At 43.9% G+C, this 24,751-nt stretch overlaps 1 protein-coding gene across 3 annotated transcripts in view; it reads right to left on the bottom strand.

The window, feature by feature from the left end:
• The window catches only part of ADGRL3 (adhesion G protein-coupled receptor L3), a 309,315-nt gene that overhangs the window by 7,959 nt on the left and 276,605 nt on the right, over positions 1–24,751 (bottom strand). For 2 of the 3 annotated variants that reach the window (XM_057366827.1, XM_057366828.1), the window contains exons 18-20: positions 24,289–24,414; positions 21,581–21,677; positions 7–1,594 (exon numbers count right to left, since the gene is read on the bottom strand). In XM_057366827.1, the coding sequence (XP_057222810.1) occupies positions 789–1,594; positions 21,581–21,677; positions 24,289–24,414 (1,029 nt within the window). In that variant the 3' untranslated portion in view covers positions 7–788. Of the gene's footprint in view, positions 1–6; positions 1,595–21,580; positions 21,678–24,288; positions 24,415–24,751 lie in introns of those variants that run through there. The other variant, XM_057366829.1, reaches the window with a different exon arrangement.

The raw sequence follows: 24,751 nt of genomic DNA, 5'->3' as shown, positions 1-24,751 counted from the left end.
ACAAACTTACAAGACCAGCACAACAGAAAAAAGTTCTTATTTTTTTTCCACTACATTAACAGGGACGCAAGTTCTGGAGGAACAGAAAGCAGACTATATGTGCAATGCTAGTATCTGTACATTACATAGAAATTGTTCGCTTCTCTTTTTCTGCCATTAGTTTTTATCATCCGTTAATACAGCAAAATGTAAAATATGCCTTTAGCACAGGATTCTAGGATTCCCTTCTGTCTCATTAAATTTGTTTATGCTTTGTTTGCTCCCGCAGCAAAGGRCGCTGCAGCGAAACCAAGTTGTGAGTGACCATAACCCATGATGTGATCTGGATTGGTAAGAAAGAGTTTTGCTAGCTTGTTTTACGCAGCGCTCCCACCTAGATGCGTCATTGCTACTAGTTTCAAATGCACATTTTTGGCCTTTTATTATTTTTTTTTTCCCTCTTAAATCAGGTCCTCGGTATTAAGAGCAACACAGCATCAAGGATTGTTTAAACAAACACGGCATAACTTGAGAAGGCCACGAAGTGTGCCGTTATCTATCTCTTTCATTAACATAATGAAGTCTGTCTGGAGGGAAGAAGGATGGGAAGATAAGGGGGGCAGCAGTTACTGTCCTCTCCGGGCCGGCCTAAAAATTCCAGTAMAAAAAGTCTGAGAATTTCCTTTTGAACAGCATGAAGATTTAGGAGTACACACAATATTACCACTGTTTGGATTAACTCAGAACAGTAAACCGAGCGTTACGGAGAGGCTTTTAGYTGTCTCTTTGCGTAATTTCTGCTGAATCTTCTATAGACTAGTGACCAAGTGAGCGGGTCCTTTCGCATTGCCGTCCGGGGAGGTTCCCTCTTTGTTTGGCGGGACTATAAAACCGTCGCTGCTGCCTCGACCTAGCTGGTAGTAAGTGTGTAGCTGATGGACGTGGTTCCTGGAGCCGAGATTGGGCATGCTTTTGTAGTAAACATCGTCGGCATCGCCACCGCCGCTTTTCGCTGGTGGAGGATCGGTCTGGGTGCTGGCGGTGACGCTTTCCGTCATGGGCATGCCAGCCAGCGCGGGCATACTGGTGTAGAGAGAATCCCTGTTGGGCGACTGCAGGTCGTCCGTGTGCTCGTTGGTCAGCAAAGGGAAAAAGCTCTCGCTGTTGTCTTGYGGGATGCGACGCCGGCTGTAGAGGTGGGGCTGGTGGTTGTCCGCCGAGTACACCCGGGGAGGCAGCAGCGGGGCGTCCGACTCCTCGTGGATCAGCTCCAGGCCCAGGCTCTCCTCGTGGGTGAAGGAGGTGGCGTCATCCAGCACGATGGCGTCGTCCTCGCTCCCGCCGCCCACGCTGTTGACGAGTTTGTTCATCAAGTTGCGGCTCTGCTCGCTGGAGCGCTCGTGGTTGTTCAGGTAGGAAGGGATGTAGTTGGAGGTGAGTTCCTTCAGRATCTTTTTCTCGAGGGCGTTCTCCGTGTGGTTGTACCCGCGGTCAAGGATYTGCACGCAGTTGCTGAGGTACTCGCCGCTGGCGATGCTGTAGCTGTTGCCGTGATTACCATTCAGTGGTAGAGTATCCGTGACACTTGTATCCCTGGCATTGTTCAGAAGCCCCTCTGAAAAACATTACACAAGAGAGGGTGACTTGTACAAACAGGACACTCATGCGGGACGTGCACACTCAAACCCCCTTCCTACGCTGCCGTGGCTGCCGGGGCTGGGCAGCGAGGAGAGCATCGCGGCCAAAACGGGAGGGCGCAGCTCCGCCTGACCAGCTGGCGGTGAAGGGCTTCCCACCAAAAAAAAAAAATGGAAAGCACTGTCAAGTGTGTGACTTGATGTGGCAGAATCTGGCCGGAAAGGTAACCTCTCCYGGCCAGCATTCTCCTACAGCTCTTGTGCTTTACGTGCTCCTGCAGGAGCTGAAAAATAGATGACCCCAGGCTGGTCCCAACTGCCCTGGCTCTAGAAGCTTTGGAGGAAGGGGGAAATTCCTCCCAGCTGAGGAACAAGTATTTGAAGCCCAGGCTAATCACTGCTAAAACTTTGGGAGTGTATCCTTCTTAGCGGAAAGAAGTCTGCTCTCCCCTGGGTAAATAAAGGCATAAGGCCCGAATGGCAGGATTCGGGGATTAGCAAGGTGGAGGCACAAAGTGCTCCTTGGGCCAGGACCTTTTGGAATGAAGCTAAATGCCCTACCTCTTCTGGMTCAAGGGCACAACTAAAATTATTTACTCCACACTGGCCAGGTGGGGATTTTCTAATACAATTGATTTTGGAGGCAGCTGTTCTGGGGTCTTGTGAAGCCTTTAAAAAGAGCTCCTATTCCACCTGCAAAGTTAAATTCAGCAGAAGGTACAGCAAGTACCATCACTGCCTTGGTATGGTGGGCTCATGGGAACCTAAGAGGAGTAACAGGCTCTTGGGGTGCCCCTGCTCTAACTGCCCAAGGCATCTCCATAGGTGTCTCAGAGCTGACAAGGTAAGGCTGGAGCGCAGCTCTTTCCCAAAGCACTATGGGAGATGGCAGGGAACGCTTTGAGAGCAATGCCAGCGTGAGTGGGCACTGGAGAAGAAAATCAGGCCCAGCAGTTAAGCCACCATGCTTCCTTTTTGGGATTACTGGCCTMCTTGGAAGGAGAGCGGGTGTGGGGATGCATGAAATAACTTATCGACCTCTCAGCTAAGGGCTTCAGGCATTGCCAAAAACTGGCAAGTAACCCCCAGCAAGGCACAGTGGATCAGAGAAGCCATTAAACTGACAATTTCAGATGAACAGTTGCTCATACCATGCTCAGTACATGGCATGTGTACCTTCTGAAAATACAGGATTCAGTCTATATCTGCGATGGAGTAGTTGCTGTATGTCAAGGGCTGGAAAGCGCTACTGAAGGCTTCTTCTTGCTTTTGAGTGAAATGCCCCAAATGTGTCGGTCACCTTTTAGGTTTCTGAAGCTTAGAGGGTGCTGCCGTATCCTGGGTTCCCCAGCAAATGAGGGAGCTATGCCAAAAAATCAACTAGCCATCACAGACATAGAGCAAAGCCGTTGATTTTCACGGTGAAGGCTCTCCAACCGAGTCACGATGCTTGAGGAGAAATGAAAAGTGAGCATTTTTGGGGGAGGGCCGTATGTGATGGGTGACAGGAACAACAGCATCTGTTTGATGGTTACGTTGAGTAACGCATGCATTGAGGCACCGAGCGCTGTGCTCCTGCTGCCAATGCATAGATCTGGGGTTTGGTGCAGAAATAAAATGGAAGCATTGCAGGTGGGAACGGAGCGGGGGCTGCCATGAAACACGCCGCACAAAAATGCCATGGCCTCGCAAATAAAAACATGGAGCTTAAAAAAAAAAACAACCCAAAAACATACACAACTAGATGAGAAACTACGCAGGGTAAACGATACCACAGAAAATGAGAAATAAACAAAGAAAGCATCATCTAATCTCATCCATATATATATGTACACATACATATATATATATACACACATACATACACACGCATACACATAGATGTACATATGTATATTCATAGTCTTTCAATTTCAAAACTGTGAGATTAATTTCCTTTATTAACTACATCATCTATATGTGATGCAATAAAAGTGAACTAAAAAAAATTACATTTGATATGCAATGTTTAGCTTTACTCCCATACTTGTCTCTCTGTAGGGCTCTAAACGACAGCATGAAGAAAAGGAAAGAAAAACAACAAGTAAGCTTACAGCGACAGTAGGAGAAACATGAGTAAAAAGCAAATTGATGATATGCAGAAAAGAGAGTTAACGGAAATAATTTCCACTGCCCAGAATACATGAATTTGTTACAAGGTTTATTTCAGGTTAAAAATATTGACATTTTAGACAGGAAAAAAAGTATTTTACGCGCAATATTCAATAGTCTACATTTTTATTAAAAAAATAATCACATTTAAACTGCTTTCCAATGCCATTATAAAATGTTCAGCGTGCAAAACAAATGAAGAAATAATGCCAGGAAATTTAAGGAAAGTTTAAAGCTGGTAACGGTCATGCTTGAAAAGACAGGCACTGTCATCGTCACTTCCAAAGTCTGAAAATGAATRGCTTTACTTACTGTTAATTATAATAACCCCTGGCAGTTGAAACTGAAATCTGTTTCCTTGCTAAAAATGTTTTGCCGTCCATCTTTTGCAACAGTGCTTTGTAAGAGTATGACTTTGCTCATCAAGGGGCTGCTGCTGGCATTTTACAAACTTTGGGAAGGTTGATTTTTACTTTAACCAACCAAACACATGGCAAACTACATGGAGTTGGTAAAAAAAAAAAGGAAAAGAAAAAAGTAAGAGGAATAGTAGTTTGAATAATGACATTGCTAAATGAAAGTATTAAGMAAGGTTTAAAACAGAAAGAATCAGAGAATAAGATGAAGAGGCAGTGATAATGCTCAGCTTCCCACTTTTCAGTGGTCTGTGGCATGCTGGATTTTAACTAGAGCTTGTTAATGATCATTAATGCTTGTTAACACCTTCTCTCAAAATCAGTTCTGACAAAAGCTGTTGAGTGTTTTCTTGCATTGGAGAGGCTGAGCCAGTGTCTGTCCTTCAGCTTCCAATGGCAGTGAGCCCCCAGCCTCTCACCAACCACTTCCACCTTTGCTCTGTGCCCTATCCAGAATTGCTTATGCCACTGGGACATGGTACCTGAGCCTTTTAAGGTCTGATTCCCTGCCCCTTTCCAARGGTAATTTTAAGGACTTCCTGCCCCTGATGACTCTCTATCACAGATGTGGCAGCTTTGGCTTAAGCAGAGACTGTATTTTAAAACGCTTAACYGGGCTGGGGGGTAAATAAATGGGTGGACCAGATGAGTCCCGTGTTCCTTAGGGTGTCCTGCCCCATCCATGGCCAGCAACAGAAACGGTATGTGAAGGTGCAAAAAGAATCACAGCCTTAGTGATGTGGAATGAGTTAGTTGGATGGTGTTAGCTAAAAATGCCTCACTGCATGCCAGCCACAGCCAAGGCACACCCAGAGATGATGCCAGCATCTACTTTTACAATGCACTATCCTGRCTTTAGCATTCCTGCTGGTGCAGCAGCTGTAATCCCCAAAGGGTCACCGACACCACCAGGCCTGGTTGGTTTTGCTACCCATCATTTCTGCCACAGGACCTCCTAAAATTCACAGTTTGTAATTGCCCAGGGACCTAACCAGTTTGAAAACTAATATCTGTACMGGTTCTATGGTCATTAATTAACTTGCAGTGTCCTGAAAAGAATGGGTTGGGTTCTGCTCCCTCTGAAGTCTRTGGCAAAGCTCCGGGAGCTTAAATGGGACCAGTATAGGTCCCACTCTCTTTCTTCACCTCCTGTGGATGAAGCCTGGATAGGTTTTTCTGTTACTACTCTGTGTTGAACAGAGTAGTTCTTGCAAAACAAACTGTTTYTGTGGAATAACATTCTGTTAGGTCAGGCAACTGTAATAGAATCTAGTATCGAAAAATTAGAAGAACACACAATTATTAAAATACATGTAGTACACATTTCTGCCCGTATCACCTGGGTTCAGTTGAGGCACCCAGACCTGAACATCAGGACTCCTCTTAAGGCAAATGCTGACCCAGCATCACCTGTTGCCATTTGATTTAAAAGTCTCCCACACCTCARTGTTATTATGCAAGAAACTAGTCAGAACATCAAAGCTCAATGCAACATTTGCAGTAGACTGAAATTCTTAAAATTCAGAGAATCTCATGTTTAACAGTAACCCCTTTTCAAAAAGMATTCTTGGAAGCAAATTTATTGCACAAAGTTAGCATAGTTAAGGAAATTAATAAACAGCAAAAAGGTCAAACGCATGTGCTTTCCTTGTGCTTTGAATGCAAACACCCTAGCGATACAATTCAACATCTGTTTCTATAATGAACTATGGGCTGCCATAAAGTACAAAAGGGGCTTTCCTGCTTGCATTATAACCATCATTATTTTCCCTCTCTTGGAGATCCTTTACTGGGAAGTGATGCCTTCCTTGGAAGTGCAGAGCTGACAGAGTGCTGACACACTGGTGTTGGAGTGCAGTGCTACTCTGCAGTGATTCAGCCACCTTACATGTAAGACCAAAAACAAAACAACAAAACCCCAAAAAATCCCATGGAAGTGGCAGAGCAGGATGGAACCACCAACAGACAGGAGCTGTTGGAGCTCCACACTCCCCATCTCCTCAGGTTTTACTTAAACTTACATCTGCCCCTCCCTCACAGAAGCATCAGGACACCAGCTTACAAACACTGTCCCTTCCCGCAGAAGCCAGAGCAGAGACAAACATGTAGGTGACAAGAGAGTGATTTCCATAGCAGAAACCTCCATTAGGTACAACTGACTCTGCCTGCCTATTTTCTGTTGCCAAAAGGAGGGTATCAAAGACTATCTAGATTCACTACACCTTTTTYCTATTTTTCCCCCGCCTAGTAGCACATACAAAATGTATAAATGCAAACGGCAAAACATTTCTTATCTCAGCTCTGCTCTTTGGAGCTGGCCTACACTCCTTGCTTCAGCTGTCATTTTTCTTAGAGATCAAGGGCAGTTTTGTTTCATTTTGCATTTTACTCCCAGTGCAAGGCAGTGCACTGCTGACCACATTTCTCTAGACCATTTCAAACGAGAGCAGCTTTGGTGGCAAAGGCCAGTGTAGCTTCACTTACCTTCAGAGGTGCTCCTGTTTCTGAAATGAATGGTTTAACAAGGAAATGCGCTGACAACAAAGAGAGGGATGGATGCGTCCGACAAAACACACACACACACACACACATACAAGACCAAAACAATGCAAAAGCAAGGAGACTGAATTTAAAAAAAAAAAATCAAAATCAAAACACTGTGAATGCTTTGAATAAAACTGACAAGAGTCTTTCAAAGTGAATTTGATCGCTCATGGAAAAATAGCATCTGGAAGATGGAAAGATGCATTGAAATGAAAAGAAGGGGAAGGGATNAAAAAAAAAAAAAAAAAAGTGTGTGTGCGTGGGGAGAGAAAAATAAAAAGGAAGGAAAAAAAAAGAAAGAAATGGGCCAAAATAAGCCACAGAAAATGGAATTCTCACTAGAAAAATTAGAGAGAAACTCCAGCACACCTTGTGCGTTGTACATGCTGACAGAAGGGTTGTTATAGACCGCCGATTCCCCGAGCAATGTATTATAAGGGTTGTTAGTGCCATGAGGACGAAGCAGAGCATTGGTTATAAGATGATTAGCCATGGCTCCTGGAGCAGCCCGATAGAAAGACAGAGAAAAAAAACAACAAAAAAGGTCAATCAGGCAAATGTGGTATTAAAAAAAAGGGAAAAAGAACATTCAGAATGACAACAGTTGAAATAGTCCTGATTACAAGCAGCCAGCTAATTAGACTCGGAAAACTGTATGCCACTAAAGCAGAACAGATGTTACTGACGATGCACAAATCCAAACCAATGCAAAAGAAAATGTATCAGAAAGCGGATAAGCTACATTTATGGTCGTTCCCCAGTTGCTCGGAGTGTAAGCAAGGCTGCGCCCACATGCTTGCTGCAAAGAAAGAAAGGAAGATGGCAGCCTACACAATGTGGGGGGAAAAACTCACCGGAAAGCGCCAAATGAATAAAAAAAAATATATATAATGACTAACAGACAACAGCACATTCAACTTCCCCTATGTRCTAGGATATTTTACCAGTCCTTTGCAACACATCTAAATCAAGAAAAGCAGAATTAAAGAGAAAGGATGGAGAATGCAGTCTCTCCAAAGGCTCTCAGCTTTCTCAGAGAGCAGCTGTTCTCACATCTAAGAGGGCAAGTTTCACTTCAGCTACTTCTCTGATACCACTGTCAAGAACATCCACAACCACCTGAGTCCATCCTTGAAGGTGAGAGCACTGCAGCTCGGTCAGGCACTTCTGTAGGAATGAGAGTGGCCATGGAGTGCCTGTCTCAAGGCTCTCTGYGTGCCCCATGAACCCCTTGTTTCCACAAACACCTCATTTCCCCGCTCCCACACCTCTTTGCTGCTGCTTCCAAGCACTCAGACAGCAGTTGTCCTTTGCTCTTTGGTTTATGCTTTGGAGATGCAGACTCTGGACTTGAGCTTTTCAGGATCATGGCTTGGCAGGTGGCTGCCAAGACCTACCTYGTTTCCTACTGCAGGAGCAAAGTTTCCCCAGGAAGTAAAATCTCCTCTGACCTTTTAGCTGACCTACAGGATGAAAAACCCTTAAGCCTTGGCTCTGAACCTCTTCTAATCTCCAGAGATGTGATCAAATTCAAAAACTTGCCCCTCAGGACCATTCTCAGGAAGTATGAMCATGGTTTCTAACCTCCAGGACTAAACTCCTTAAGACAAAACCTTTCCACCAGGACAGTAATTTAATTCGTTGGTGGGGCAGCCAGAGCTAGTTAGGACAGGACTGTCTCAGGTGACCTGGMTGTCACTAACATCCAACTGCATCAACCCAAAGAAGCAGCTGGAAAGCCAATCCTCAAATCCAGTAACTCTTTCAGGAATGTTTTTACCAGTGTCRGAGGCATGGAGACCCCATTTGCCTTTTTTTAGGTGTGGAGATGGCCCTACACAAGGCTGTGTTTGCAAGGCATGTGGGGCACAGGGTAAAATCTCTTTCTCTGGATGGAGTTGCTGAGGATATATAAACCCTGAGGGCCTCTGGCTTGTACAAATCCCCTTAGCAGGGAGTTCTCTGAAAGCTCACACCTACTGATTATTTACAGAAAGGCAAAAACTGGCCAAACATCAGGCTGGGTGCTCATACGCAGGCCTGGGATGGCATTTCCCTGAGTCTGTGCAGGTAGAGGAGACAGCAGACYGCTTTTTGCCTCTCCCCCAGCATCCCCCAGCACTCCCCTGCCCCAGGCAGATGGCATTAGCAGATCACTCCATCGGTCTTTTGAGCACAGGACAGAGTAGAAGGCAGCGCTGTATGGGGGCTGCATGCCAGGGAGGCTCCTCGACACATGCAGCTGGGAAGAAAAGACTTGTTTTGTCTCACCTGATGTTTTTGTCTATGCTGATGGAAAGCAAGATGAGCTGCTGTGTTTGAAAATAAGGAAACAAAGCTGTCTCCTGTAAGAAAACATTATATGAACGCTTAACTAAGTAAACCTTGTATGTAACTAATAGGTAAATGAGTCAATTCTTTCTTTCTGGTAATGTGTTTTCGCTTAACCTCACATACCTCTGGGATGAGGGACTGTAGGAACCATTTCTGTTCTTGTGCTAGTTTTATACCAGTGAGCACCAAGTCCATTAAAATTGTTTCTGCTTTCATCCCGCTTTTAATCAAGTCAGACCATAAAARATTCAAAAAGGGGCTCGCTTTTATACAGGTAATGAGAATGTCCAGAGTTAATGCCAGCCATAAACTCAGGAGTGATATAATCCTCCCATGTGAGATTTAACCCAATCTCCATCTCAGTCCCTATAAGAATTGATATGAAGTATACACCCTCGGTGGGCTTTAGAGCACTTTAGCTCGAGACATCTTTAAATGCCAACTGTCAGAAAGAGCATCTCACTCAGTATATCCACAGCCTGTTCTTGTCCAGGGATTCCCAGCAGGCAGGAAYGAGCTGATCCCACCATGGCTGGGCAGGACTGGGGTGCTCCCAGCCTGTGACAAGAAAGAAGGAGTAAACCTGTGTCAGCACTTAAATGTAGGTTTTTCTTGCCTAGGTGGGCTCTGGAATGAGCTGAATTCACACAAATATGGCTCTTTCAGTCATGTTTTAATACAGACCAATGGTTCTGACTACAAACTTGGCAAAAAAAGTTGAAAATACAGAGTAAGTAAGTAATTTTGCTCTTGGGTGTGTAAAAGACAGCGTTTGGTACTACAACCACCCATTCCTGTTTGCAGCTACTGAGCCAAAATACTCAATTTTCTGCCTTCCTYTCCCTTGATTACATTAAAATTTTTTAATTTGCTGTACAAATTGCCACTTTTAGCGGCAGTGCTGAGTAAGTCTCCTGGTGCAAACTCAAAACAAACCCTCTGCTAACACTTTAAGATATCTTTCAATAGAGACCCAACTGGGCCCTAACCACTCTGCAGCAGGTTCCCATCATGGTGGGCTGGCAAACTTCCCACTCTCTGCACATCACAGTAAATATAACTTTGGCATATTAAATACTCAAAGATATGTACTCTGTATTCAYAAATTTGGGCTCTTGTTTCTCACTAACTGCTCTTGAGCTGCAGAATTCCCAGCCCAAAAGGGTGCTGAGAGAGGATTGCATCCAGGMTCCAAAAAGCTGTTTTGTACAGTTAGAGCTTTTGATAAAGCAGTAATATTTTAAAAAAAAAATCTTATTATTGAGTTTCTTTTTCCCAGGAGAAAGAAAGAAAAATATAATACCAGCCATACATTTAAGTATCATCCTGGCTTTTTCACAGCACTTTATCATTGCTATAGCAACCAACAGGACTATTAGGAAGAGCGGATTAGGTCTGCAGATGAGGCAGGAGCAGAAGGAGCAGGTAGACTACAGAACTATGACCTCATTTGCATGAAAATGGCCTTGGTAATAGAAAGCCAACAAAACCCCCAAAAAAGTAGGCACGGGATCATAGCAGCAAGATCACCCAAAACACTGTGGGGGAAAGCAAAGAGCGTATTCTGCAGCCCTGCAGAGGTCAGAGTATGTCCAGGGGCCCAAAAACCAGAGAGATCAGGGCTGTGAGTGCCTGTCAACCCCCTGGAACCCCGCCCTGGCAGAGCCCTCTTGGGATGGGACCCTTGGCAGCTGTCTGGCCCAGTGCTGGCAATGTGCCTAATATCCTCAGCAGGCAGCAGTTACCATCACTTACTTTTATTTATTCACTTACTGCTGGATCCTCAGCTCTCAGTATCTGTGGTGCAACACAGATCTCTCCCAGCAAACCCCACAGCTCTGTGCCATCCTTGCTTTCCCACATTCCAGCAACAGCAGTCCCTATACAAACCCCTCTTTTGCCATCTGCTGTGGTGGCTCACCTAAGCCCAGCACACAGCCACYATTCTTTATTCAGTCAGGGGAACTGCCTTCTATCCAGCTGTGCTGAATCACCTTCAGATCTGCAAGTCAAAGGAAYCCTGCTGAGAGCAAATGCATTCTGTTTCCAAACCCCTATCATGCTGTTTACGTGTGGGAGCATGAATTTGGGGTTGAAAAAAAGATGGGTTCAAACCCATGGGTTCAAACCCACGGGTTCCCCTTCTACAGCATGATGAAATCATCACAACCAGTAAATATTTAACAGCAGAACTCACACCTCTATAAAAATATTCCCKGCAACCACACTGGTACAAGCACAGTCCCACCTCTCCTTGTTTCCACCGGTATACAACGAAGTCCTCCAGAGCAATATACAGCTACCAGGTCAGCTCTAACACCCAAAATTACTTTCAAATTTGGATTTCTGGAAAGGCCAGTGCTCAGTTCAAGGCTTCCTRATGGTGGATCTCCTCAAGTGAAGGATTTACAGGCCATGATCACAGGGACCAAGAAACCATGGTCTTTCAGAAGGCAAATATTCGCTGGGTAACATGCAGATGCTCCTGCCCCTCTCACAGCATTGGTGATCCTCATGATTCAAGCACCACAGATCCAACCTCACTGGGTTTAAAAGGCTAGGGGAAGCCATGGACTGTGTTCAGGGTGCAGGGGGGATCTCGAGGGTTGTACTTTTGACTTGCAAACTGAGAAAAAACTGTTAGGAAAACCAGCCAGAACAAAAAAGATGAAAATCCTGTAATTTTTAACATCACTGTAACCACACACAAAGGATTCAGAAAGCTACACTTAGCTGCTTTCTGTTCCTGTGAAAGTAGGTATTATTTTAATGACAGTATGCAAGCAAATGGTTTCTTTTTCCTTCCTTTCTAAGATAGAAATTGATGTCCTTGATGCAGGACAACATTGAATGTAGCAATAATTTTTTGGAAGAGATTTGTGTGATGACTGTAGGCGAAAACTGCACCTTGTTAAACACAAGTATGGTTTATTCACTCACTGAAAGCAAAGGATGAAAATGATGATGACAAGCACATGTTGCCAGACTCTAGAGTGCATCATTCAGGAATAAAATTCAAAAAAAWTTCTTGTGGGCAGCTGGCTGACAAAGCCACACAAAGACATTTAGGTTACCTTGAAACATCTGCATGGTCTACCCAGCTGGGAGGGAAATGCATTCAACTGCTCCTCCAGATTTTCTGAATAATACTGTCACTCACCATGGCTCTGCCTGGCTGCAAGGGTYTGAGCAGCACTGCTTTAACTGGGATCATCTGTCTGCACAGGCAACACCACCCCCAGGTATCTTTATGATTTCTGGTCTTTTCAACTGAACACGAAAATCAGCTCTAAGTTTACTGTGTGCATTTTAGCAGGGGATGGAGAGATGTCCCCAGCACCCAGCAGATGAGACAGAAGAGCAGTTTTGCTGAGAAAGGAGAATGGACCAGCTTACAAATTYAATTGGATGAACTACTGAATGCTTTAAAAATGTCCATATGAAATCAGTATTTTCCAAATTAAATGTTTGCACTTTTTGTTCCAAAACAGTGGCTTGTATGAAAGCTGACTTTGACTTTTTTGTATTATGTCAACTTTTTATTAGAGCAGAAACAGAAATAGTTTAGAAAAAGCATATCTGAGTCAAACAAAATGTTTCATTGCCTATGACCCAGCAATCCCAAAATGTAGATTTTCTTGGCTTTTTTTTATTTGTTTCAGAAGAAAACATATGTACTGCTATGTTTTTGATCAACCTKAATACCATTTCCTCCCTATTTTGCCAACAATGCAGCTCCCTTTCTACAAGGTAAGAGCCCAGGGATATACTCSTGCCTGCTCTGGGTCCCAAAGCACCCAACTTGTTCACACCCACCACAAAACAGATCCCTCAGCTCCTTGCATATCATGTCCTTGAGTTCAGACTACCCTGCAGAAAAGTGACAGCCAGGAAGAACATGGGCATCCCCTGAAGGTAGTGCAGCTCCTGAGCTTTTATGGTTTAGCCTGGACACAAATGATGTGGGAAGAACTCAACCTTCCCCTAAGTGTCCATTAAAACAACTCCACAACACATCCTGCCTTATGCTAAGTGCAGCGAATAACTCACACTTGAATGTCACTGGAATCCCTGCACTGATTTCAGTTTGCAAATTCTGGCTGGTTTTATACTTCACTTAGTATTAACTTATTCCATTTTGCTCCCAGGGAAACAAAAGGTTTGCAGGAGTCAAAGCTCCAGTTTTCTTTGAGACTTTCCTTACCAGCATTCCACAGTGTCCCTCTCTACAAGTAGAGTTTTCAAATATTTAAAGAATCCTGGTCTTCCACGTGTTCACAATTTATTCCAACAACAACTGCAGTTATGAAAAGCATAATCACACACATTTGCTGGAGGACAACAGGCATTTTCAGCACTTTCCTGAGTTCCTCCCAACGAATGCGCTGACATTTAGATTTATCGAGCTGTGTTCTTATAATAGCCAACAAGATTCAGTTAATAAACTTCAATAAACTTCCCTATTAAATTTCTCTCAAATAGGTTTGTTGTCACTTGCAGCATCTAATCTATTCTTTGTGAAGCTATTAATACTGACTGCAGTGAAATRGAGTTTCAGCAAATGAGATTGTTAAGCTCTGGGCCATCTTCTGCCAAACGAAACATCCTGTGCCTTTATGCAGAGACAGGGGAGCAAAAGTATTTCTTTGCCCCTTTTTTCTTCCCTTCCTTTCTTCAGCAATGATTTCAGATGACAAACCTGTACTGGATTATCATCTGCAGCCATGCTCGAAACACACAGCTAGTCCACATTGATTTAGAAACATTTGCTTACTCGCTAACTACGTTTTCACTGCCTGGAGMAGAAACCTTGTCCCAGGATGGGACATTTCTTTATATCACCACTACTCCTCAAAAGGGTTTATAGCACATTGCATCTCGSCTGTACGAATATGCATTATCCCTAATTGTTCCTGTTTATGATTATTTCTCACTAAACCTGAGCCCTTACCCAAGATGTGCAGAGAGCCCTGCCTGTGGTGAAAATTGAACYGTGCTTACAGGAATTCATATAAGCAGCTGTGCTCTCTTCCTTCCTCCTTCACAGTCATCATATTAAACCTGCTCTGCAGCAATACTCTGCCTGATCTAATACTCCCCAAAGCCTGCTCTGATTTCAGAAATTGCCTTGCCCTTACTTTTCCTCTTTAAAACTGATCCACCTAATGACTGAACTTCCAATTATATGGCTGTCAATCCTAAAATCAAAGCCGGTTCATAATATCTCCCAAAGGAAGAATGTCATGTCACTCACTGAAATCACAGCAACAAATCTCAGCTAACTCAGTCCCAGGCAGCAGAGAGGCAAAATAAACCGAGAGAATATCAACAATGGGATTAATTTTGCACATAGGCAGAAATAGCAGTTAAACTCCCTGAGTTTTGATCCTTGATGCAGAAAATCATATTTTTTCTAGCATAAAATGTACAGCTGATTGAAAAAGAAGGGAGGAAAAAGAGATAAAAACCAGCAGAAGCAATTCACTAGTCCAAAAGGCTGATGACTATCCCTTACAAAAAGAAACTATTCCTCTGCTGTCACCTACCTGGAATTTCTCTCCACTTCACATGTGGTTATYAGGAAGGGGCATTTTGAGGCCAGTTGCTGACATTTAGCCAAACCAACAGTTGCTTAACAGGGTGGCAGAGATTTTTGGCTTACAAATAGCAATCCCTTGTGACTGAACTGGTGCAATGGCACGTGGGCTACTCCCTCCAAATGTGCCCTCCACGTGGGCARTGGGCCCCAGGAAGGGACATCTGTGGGGTCAGGGGAGGGTAAGTRCTGTGTTCATACAGCACCTCTTGGTTGGCCCCTGCCAACCCAGCAATGGCCAGCACAGACAGCGTGGGGCACTGGCACCTCTCAGCACTCTGCACAAAGGGACAGGTCCAGSAGGAAAGTGCCCTGTCTTGGATTTAAAGCAATGACAATGAAGAAGTGAGATTTGCAMATTGACAGATGATGGTCTCTTAATGGTCACCGAGGATGCTGTCCCTGCCAAGGGCCATCCAGGCTCAGCTTTGATAATTCCTCTGCATTTGCATCCATCACACCCTGAGCATCACTGAAAACAGAGCTCAAAGCTTTTAAAGCATCTCCAAGGGGTGTTCAGATTTAAACAGACACACCTCTTGCTCTTCATCACATACCCAACTGTGCAGTGAGGGTACTCACAAGACAAAATTGTCTGCAGAAGACAGACATTGTTCTTTAGTTCAACTGCTTTTGAGCTGTTAAGTGCTCAGAAACCTAAAATAATGGGTATTTTATATCCATGAATATTTTGGTGAGCTCCCTCTAGGCATCTACAGRTGCATTCATGAACAAGGAGAGCAACTGCAGGCACCTTGGACATCCTGAGTTGTCTGCACTGAACCTGCCAGCCCCAGAACCACAACAGGAACAAGAAATAATGGGGTAAAAGTCACCATTAACACTGCTGCCAACATGCATGTTCATATAGACACAAATCACTAATTTAAAATTAATAAGGCCCCACACCCTAAAATGATCTCTCTGAATGACATGACATAAAAGCTGACTGACTTAACACAAGAAACTGGGGCATTGCTTGCTGCCAGCTGGAAAAAGAAAACAMGTGGAAAGAAAACAGAGGAAATATTTATGCCCTAATATCTTTAACCCACAAGAAAAGCCATAGGTGTTACTCAGAGCAGGTAAGAAGTGCTCAGACAGACCATGACAGACCATTCAGTGGTGTCCTCTGAACATCTTAGCAAGATAAGCAGAGGAACTTCCACTTCTCCCAGAGCTTGGCTGCTTGCTATTTGTTTAATAGGCAACATAAATTTAGCAGGAATCTGTCTGTCACACTGGTCACATTAATCCAGCAAGAAGCCAACAAGCATCTTGAGAAAGGCTGATGCATGACCRCAGTAACACTTCCACTGTCCATATTTCCACCCTCTCTCTGCTTTACCCCTGCTGCACTGGCAGCAAAGGGTCAGCATTGGCAAATGGGCCATAATGAGCAGCAATTGCACTTTGAGTGTACCAGGGAAGGGGTTTGAGATCTCCGGGGAATCCATTTCTGCTCCTTTCTTTTTTTTTCCCTTTTTTCCCCCTTTTCCCTTGCTTAGCTGTGCTTTTCCATCGCACCAAATTCTACCCTGTTTTCACTGCTGTATTGCCCAGTTATGCCCACACCATGACACCCACCACCTCTGCAGAGAGCTAAACCGAAACGTCCTGATCTTGCAACATTGAGACACATCCAGAGCTCCTCATCTCTCAGCAGAAAGGGCAGATTTGGGGAGAGTGACCCACACCTAACTCACTGCACTGACTCAGTACTAACCTATACCTCCTCCTATCTCCCACCAAAGGAACAATTTAACCTTCTACTGGTGTTTCCTAAATCACTGCTTCCTGAAATTGCTGGAAAGTATATCCACCTGAAAACAGATCTGCAACACACACAGTTGCCCCTACTGAGTTCACAGTGCAGATACGAATTCAGCCTGGAAATCACAGCTTAATTATATTTTTGGGTGGGTGGAAGGAATTTGATGGGAGATTTCATTTAGGAAACAATCAGGTCTCGGTTGGGCTAGAAATCAGGATATTAATGTTCTTCATTTTAATTTTCCTCCCTGACTCAGATTCCCACTGTTTGAATTTGAGCTCAATTTGCTCTGTTCATTATGAAGAAATCCACATGAATTTGACATTAAACTGATTACCTCTGAAAACAGTAGCAATAATTTCCCTTTTTCCTGTGTGTGTTTCAGATTAAGTCTTTGTGGTTGATAGAAAAACGCAGGGGAAAAATAATAAAGTAAAGGGAAATCAAGTATTTATTCTGGAACGCTGCTCAGAAGAGGAAACGTGCAATGGCACTTATGCATCTGGGAAGAAAAAGCAAGGGRCAGGGACAAACAATAATCTCATTTTCCATTTCCCATTTCAGCTCACTTGCATGGGAGAAAACAGGGAACAATCATGGCTTTTCTAGCCAGGGAGAGTATCTGTTGTGCCATACTGGGGATCTGAGGGTTTTGTGATGACTCCCTCACGAATGGACCCTTAGGGCCACATGGATGGATTTGTATTTAAACCTTAACATCCTGAATTCAGTAAGAGTTGCTAGGGGTCCTGGGCTCCAAGAGACAAGAGGTACACATAGTCCTGTTCCTACAGCAGGACTGCCTTTGGGATAAACTATTAAATGTGTTGTCTGGTTTGTAAGCCAAGACTCAGAGAGTTACAGCAGAAGAACAGCACTTGACCCAACACAAAGGACTTCTGGAACAGTTTCTATTTTCTGTGAAATCTGGTGGCTTTACCCCTAGCCCATTCATTTTCCTGAAAAGGGAAAAGCTACTGTGTGCTAACTTGAATGGATACACACAACTACATCTGTGCATTTTCTTGTAWCAAAGCACTGCCTTGTACCAGTGACAAAGCCCTCTGCTGCTCTCGACCCTCACCAAAACATGGAACAGTCCTTTCTTTAACAGATAACTTCCATTTTTTCCTTAAAAAAAGAAAAAAAATCACACGTCATYCCACCACCTTCCTTTCCCCAACTTGACAACCTGAAGGGTAACAAAGCACCACGTAGCTCATGATATTTTTTCTCTCCCAGTTGTCTCATACCCAAAGAGAGACAGTAATTACTGTATTGCCTCTCACCTAAGACATGGATAAAAATAGGCTGGTGTCACATTGCTGTTTCGTGCAATGACTGCTTGTTTGCAAGGCTGGCTGAGCTACCCCAGAGCTTTTTGACATTAACATTCCGAAGGTGCAAACAGACCCACCCCTCATGATCCTGAGGTGCCCAAATGATCTATCAAAGCTCAGGAACACTCTTGTTGCTTTTCCTTCATACWTTCCAATTTTCAGCCTTCAAACCACTAAACTTCAGCAAACAGTCCATCCTACATGCATCCCTTTCTGTACTCCTTTTTCAGCACTGCACCCAAGTGCCTGCATTAAGACACACATCACAAACACTCTACAGGCAAAGGGAAAGCTCYTTTTCCTATCATGAGGTAATTATCTTGGTTCAGCTTTTACACCTCTCAAGTTTTCAACACTGGGAAAAGAAATGTGGAGCACAGGTTGGATGTGAAATAGATGGAAGAGGTATCCAGCCAGACCYAGGGTGGGAAAAACTGGACAAAGTTGCAGAGTCGGAGTGCARAGGGCAGGAATCCCCCTGGATCCTGAAACTGAGACCATGACCATGGGGTGGACAGGCATGCTTTTCATTTAACATTAGAAAAGGAAATSCATGGCCAGTTTCGGGTCCCTTCCTCCTGATTTCAGTGAGATAACRACCCCAAATCCACACCACTACAAAGTGATAATGAGCAGCAAGGGAAACAAAGCCAGCTGTATTATTTTATTAATCAATAATTAGACACTGTCTTCAGGAAAYATTTGAAATAGTCTTGCATGCCTTAGGATAGAGCAAGTATAGTTTCCATTACAGAACACATTATATCAGGCAAGTTTGGGGTTATGTCTGAAATTTCTGGTGTCATAAATGAGAATTAAAAAAAAGTAGCATTGTGGTCAATTACTCTGGGGTTGGGGACAGCATTAAGGATATAAAGCTGAAAAGAGCCATAAGCAGTGTGTTATCYGCTAAATCAGACCAAGACATAGTTTATGTCTAAAGGAGGGATGCACTAATACAGACACCATATTCCAGAGTGATGCCCAGGAACTTCATGCRGGAAGAAGAAGGGATGAGATGGTCAGAAATGCTGGTCACCATACAGGAATATGGACAGCTAGAGCAGTCATGCCTGGGGTGTTATCATGTGGCAGGAGGCTGTGARTATGGTGAATGGTATCAGGAAAATACCAGGTTTGAGTGAGAAAGTGCCCCAGCTGGAGGATTTCTCACTGTTTTCGGCTCCCCCAGCAGAAACATGAAAACTCAGCGCTGGCCCAGGACATGGAGAAGWGGAGTTAGGCCAGGACCTGGATGATAGGACAAGTCTGGGGAGAAAGGATAATTTTCTTCCTGTTCTAGAGCACAGACTGCTCTCTGAAGGCTCTGGGGAAAATGTASCACATACACAATGTTTAACTTGGGATAACACAGATAATTTTATGCAAAAGGTGTCTGGGCTGGTAGGGCTGGAAYGGGAGTTTTGAGCAGGAATGTGAGCCTCTTATATCAACCTCTAGAGAAAAGTTACTGACCATACAATTCAAGGCACACATTTGAATCTTCTGAGCTTTAAYTGCATGCTTGTAAATAAAACATTAATGAAACAGCTCCCTTAAAGATGGATATATATTTAAATATTAAGAGTAAGACAAGAAAAAYACATTGCCCCAGCACTCTGTGGCTGCAGCTCTCTGGGGAGTTTGCTCTGTGGAGAGYCCTAAGACCACAAACGTTGCTTTTCAGCTGAAATAAACAGGATAAAGGGAGAAATACCTGGAGCCCTGTGCAGTTGGGATTACTGCTGATGTCAGTTCCATTTTCCACATGGAACTGACCACCCACTGCTTTGGCAATGCTATCTCCCACAGAAATGTTTTCAACCTCCACTTTGCAAAAACCTCAGTTTACCAGCAAATCAAAAAAACAAACCAACAACAAYAAATGTTGTGCCTGTCTGTGCAAAAGAGGGAGGATGACTCTGCACAATTTTACAACTTATTCAAGTCACCTCAGTGTCCCACCGAAAAGGCTTCCCTTCCAAGCCACTTATGAGRCTGCTTCTGCAGGCAGCAGAGATTCAGGACCTTCAGGTGATTCACCTCATCCAGTGTTACACACAGAAAATAGCTGGATGAAATCCTCTTTGAAAATGCTTCCCCTGGCAGGTCATTTCCCAACTGACCTTTAAATAACAGGCACATCTAGTAACAGGCTCTCACCACACTGGGATGAACATTGCCCACTCAAAACCTCTTCACTTCTCCCAACTGACAGTCATATTGCCCTCTTTGCACAGAAAAAAGTTGTAGAGCCGAAAAAGAGACCTTTCTTTTGCTGACAAGCCCAGAAGATCCTGTTTGCTAAAGCACATCCCTTGGTAGCCTCAGCTGCACCAGAGAGCAAGTCAACTTATAACAAAAGGAGCAAACATCTAATGCATAACACATTTTGGCTTGCCACTGAGATGGAGCAGTGGATGGCCAAGGGAAGCAGTGGCTCGTGCTGGAACTTTGTGTGACAACCAATTCCCTCCTGCATTAGACCCAGAGAAGCTTGGCTGCTGCTCTGCAGCCTTTAATGCAAAGACAGAGAGAGCTGTGAGAACAATGTGTGTGGATAAATCAGGCATTTGTAGCAATGGCATCTCATAGCCAACTTTATTAATGACTCTTCAGTGCAAAGTGAAAATACCCTGGCACGAAAAAAGGCCAGAGAGTTGAAGAACAGCACAGCTCCWTGTTAACTACACTGCCTTCCACTTTGCACTGATTTGGGCAGTGTGTGTAATGTTCAGAGAACAGAATCATATACCCCTAGTTCTCCCAGCACTCAGCAGTTGGTATTACTAACAGCACAGTCAAAATCCTTCAAGCYTATCCTCAGGCAAAACTCACCCTAAAATCAGTGGGAATTCTGTGAGAATAAAGACTGAATAAAAACCAAAGTCCCAACTCAATTCTCAGTTGAGCTTTGCAGACCAACCATCAGGACTGGAAACGTGTTTGATTGTCATCCTCATGAGAGAACAGCTGAGCCCAATAATCCCAATTCTACCCCCTCTTAATGCCAGCATCAACAGGACAGATAACACAAAACAGAGTTTAGCATCTGGCTGTTCATGAAGTAGCTGCACTGGAAGAGAAAGGAAGCAATGTCTGAGGCTCTTTTTCTGGTATTCCATTACCATTGCCTTCCTGMAACTCCCTGAAAAACACTTGGTTTAAAAAAGCTGTTCATCTTTCCTCTTGTGCCAGACACCACATTTTGTTTGGCATATACATTTCTGATAGCCTTTCCTCCGCAGATGCCTATAAAGTTCACATCAGTCAGCTCTTCAAACTAGGTATATTAACACCAACACAGACAATTTTGTTCCAAGCAGTTTTTCCTTACGTCTCTGTTCTGCTGCTCACTTTTGCTCCTGCAAAGATGACAGTATTGCTACATATGCAGGACAATCAGGACTCCTGTGATGCTTAACACAGGCTGTACAGTGCTGTAATGGCCCATTTTCACTGGCAGCAGCCAGGCCTGACACGTCAGCAGCTTCTGGCACTAGCAGTTTTCTGAGGGAAAGGGGAGATTTCAACTTAATTTCATTTCTCTCTTTCGCTTTTTCTAACTTCCTTCCAGAAGTGACAATTCTTRAAAATTCTCGTGTAGAAATAAAGAAGGAAAAGGAAAAGAAGGCAACAACCACCATAAATCCTCCTTCCATTTATACCGTAACATTTCTTAGGTGGTAGAATACAGTCCAGTGATGTTTGAGGTGAGAAGGAAAAGGCAGGGGGGAAAGAGGCAYCACATTTCAGACTCCTTAAAGCCATCAGAAGAGTTAGAGATATGAAAAATAGTTTATAATTACCTCTGTTGAGTGAAGCTGAACTGTTTATATCTCCAGTAATAAAGGAAGACTCGGACTGCTTTCGAACTGTGTCATTCCACATCCTACGAATCCGGCTCTGAAGAGGGATTGAAGCACAGCAGGTAATGAATTTTTAGCAGCTGCAGAGAGTTTTCTTTCTGCCTCACTAAAGATGGCTGCTGGCATGTCTAGCTCAGGATGAGGCTTGTTTCTAGTCAGCTGTAAGCAAGCGGTTGTTGTTTTGCTGTGCTCTGCCTYGTGCGTGCCAGACTCTGCCAGCCTAACTTCATAACACAACTGCCTAGTTCARAGAAAAAGTGTATGATTGAATTGCTTACACCTTAATTTAAATTTAAAGAATCATGCATGAGAGAAACCTGGACCCCATGGCAGCTACAGGTTTACCAATACAGCACCAAATAATGGAAAAATAATTCACACACAAAAGCACACGTGCTTCCCTCACTCAGACAACTTGTTTCTTATTTTTTGTGAAATGCAACAGAAGACTTGTTTTGTATCTTGGTGTCCCTGAATGAACAGAAMTTTTCTATAGCTATTTTCCATCTTAGAGATTTTGTGGGGGCAAAAAACTCCCCACAAATGAATGACTTCTGTTCCCATACTGAAAAATCTGTGATGGKTTTGCCATCTGTGGTATAGCTTCTGCTACTGGCAAAAGTGTCCTGAATATGTTGGCCTTCTGTTTTGTTTCTCAAATGTGCTGTGAAGTATCTGCCTCTGTGGCATTTACGTCACCATCTCCCTCCTCCCTAACTAGACCTTGCAAAATGTAAAAAAGCCAGCCAGAATGCATCCTGTGAGCAGCTCAACCACAATCCCTGCATGAAGACAACTGGAGAACCCAGGTGTCCCGTGGAAACTCTCCCCCACCTCACATCTGAGACTGGTGGATGCATCCCCTGGCTGTGTGAAAGTGTTGCTAAGTGGCCTGAGGGACTGGAAGCCTTTTTCCCATGGTGACAGACTGTGTTTTTCATAAGTGCCAGAAGTCCAGGGCTTTCCATGGTGTCATCCCAGCCATGAGAGATCTACCAAGGTTTAATCATGTGATTCCAGCTGAAAAGTCCTAGATTACTCATWAACCATGTAATAAGAGCATTTCCTAATCATGCATTAGCCCTCTATAAATGGAGGTACAATGTGACACGAGGCTCATGCCCTTTCACAGTAACTATTTTTCACCTGGACATTTAATCTATTGTATTTCCCTGACATGATCCATTGCAGATTAATTATTCTGTTTTCTATGTGCTTCTCAGAGAATAAAGGGCTCTTAGAAGCTCTCCTCCTCACAGAGGAAACTCTACTTAGTGAGGAGCCACATGCTTTCAACAGCTCAGACAAATCTCCATCTACTCTCTGTCACCTGTCTGAGGTTTCTCCTGGCTACAGTGGGTCTCAGGAACTTCCACCCTTCCAAGCACACACTTCTGCAGGCACAATAATCTTTCTTGGTGCCTCAAACCTCTCCTGCCACAAGGGGACTGCTACCAGAAGACTCAGTTCACCCTCAAAAGGGCTCTTTCTCTAGTGCTGAGACTGGCAAGAGGGAGGGACCATTAAAGTCAATTCTTCCTGGAGAGGAGGGCACCACAACAGCAACTAAGTTWTCTAACACCAGAGGCTTTCAAACTGGCCACCTGAATGTTGCTGGATATTGTTGAGTTTTGGACAAATATTATGGATTGCAGTGGGATTTGATGGCCTGYTGGAGAAAGGTTCTATATTCCATTGCTTTTATTTGCTCTGCAYCACTACCAGACCTGTGAAAACACCACAGTGGAGCTTTGGATGACATCTTGGAAACCACTGAAAATAAATAATGATTTGCTCCAAGACATAAATTGCAAATTAGRTTTTCCTGGAAAGTTATAAACTGTTCCTCGCTGCATGTCTTTTATAATTTAATAGTGGAACTGTCATGTATAATTACTTCCATTACTAATACTGAATAAATTTGTGTTTGCTTTCTATTGATTAAGAAATAAGCTTCTTCATTTTGTATGAACTCTTTGTCCATAAATCTGCATCTCTACACACAAGTTAGCTTCAAAACTGCTAAGTGTGCAAGCTACACAAAACCTGAATTTYTGGGTGACCAGAAGTAACAAACCTTGTAGCTCAGTAAGGCAGTCTGACCACAATCGCTTCTCCTAAGAGGTCTATAAGCTAAGGAAAATTGTTTGAGGCACCAAGCAGACCAAACCACTGAAAGCAAGGGAAGGCTCCTGCAAGACACTTGTAGTCTTTTTTTTTTTCTTTTTTTTTGCAAGAAAAACACTTGGTTCTTACAGCATCATTCCTGTACATGCTAACAGTTAAGAGTGACAACCTGCATTTCATGATTAAAGGATGTACTGAAATGCGGCTGACAAAACGCTCCCCACTCCTGCTAACCACAGAGAGCAGGCGGGACATCTCAAGTGATGACCCCCGCCACCTGCCTCTGGAAGACAAGTTTGGATTTTTTATCCCCAACAGAATTATTTAGCAGGTTCTTGAGAGGCATTAATTGCCATCACATCTCAAGCGAAGTCACTGTGTTGAGTTCGGGTTTGGAAGTGAGGGAAACACCTGCAGGTGCACTGGGGAGAGGCCTCAGGTGCCSAGAGAAACTTTCCCCCCAGAACAGCTGAGAAGGGTCTTGGCATGGCACTGGGACACAAACAAGGAGCGTGGGTTACCTGTGAGCCTGTGGAATATCTTCCAGGTGTCCTTGACCCCGAGGTTTTTCCTGAGCCGATAGAACTCTCTGTACTTTTCCCACTACAGCAGTGTGTGCGCAGGCATTTCCCATACTCTTTCCGTACCTGGCCAAGGAAAGAGCAGTGGTGGTTAGCAGGCAGCTCCTCCTCCATCCAGCCCACTGCCTTCTGATTTCCAACACAGTCCCGGCTTTTTCTTCAGTGTTTCATTAAAATAAAATCTGCTGCAGTGTGTGGGAAAGAAGTTTGCTACACCTTGCAGCTGAGCAAGGTAGAGGTACAGGTACAGCACCCTCTGAGGCACATCAAAGAAGCATGGGAGAAAGCACAGGTACACTATTTACAAGTGAAAATTAATATTGTTGTAGATTTGATATAAACTAGCATATTGGCTCATCAAGGTACTAAAAGTTATTGCTTCTGGCAGGGGACTAAGTAAAAA

The sequence above is a fragment of the Malurus melanocephalus genome, unplaced genomic scaffold (genome assembly GCF_030028575.1).
Source record: "Malurus melanocephalus ecotype Western Australia unplaced genomic scaffold, MMel_1.1 scaffold_72, whole genome shotgun sequence".
NCBI classification, from domain to species: domain Eukaryota; kingdom Metazoa; phylum Chordata; class Aves; order Passeriformes; family Maluridae; genus Malurus; species Malurus melanocephalus.
This window is presented reverse-complemented; position numbering and strand designations above follow the sequence as displayed.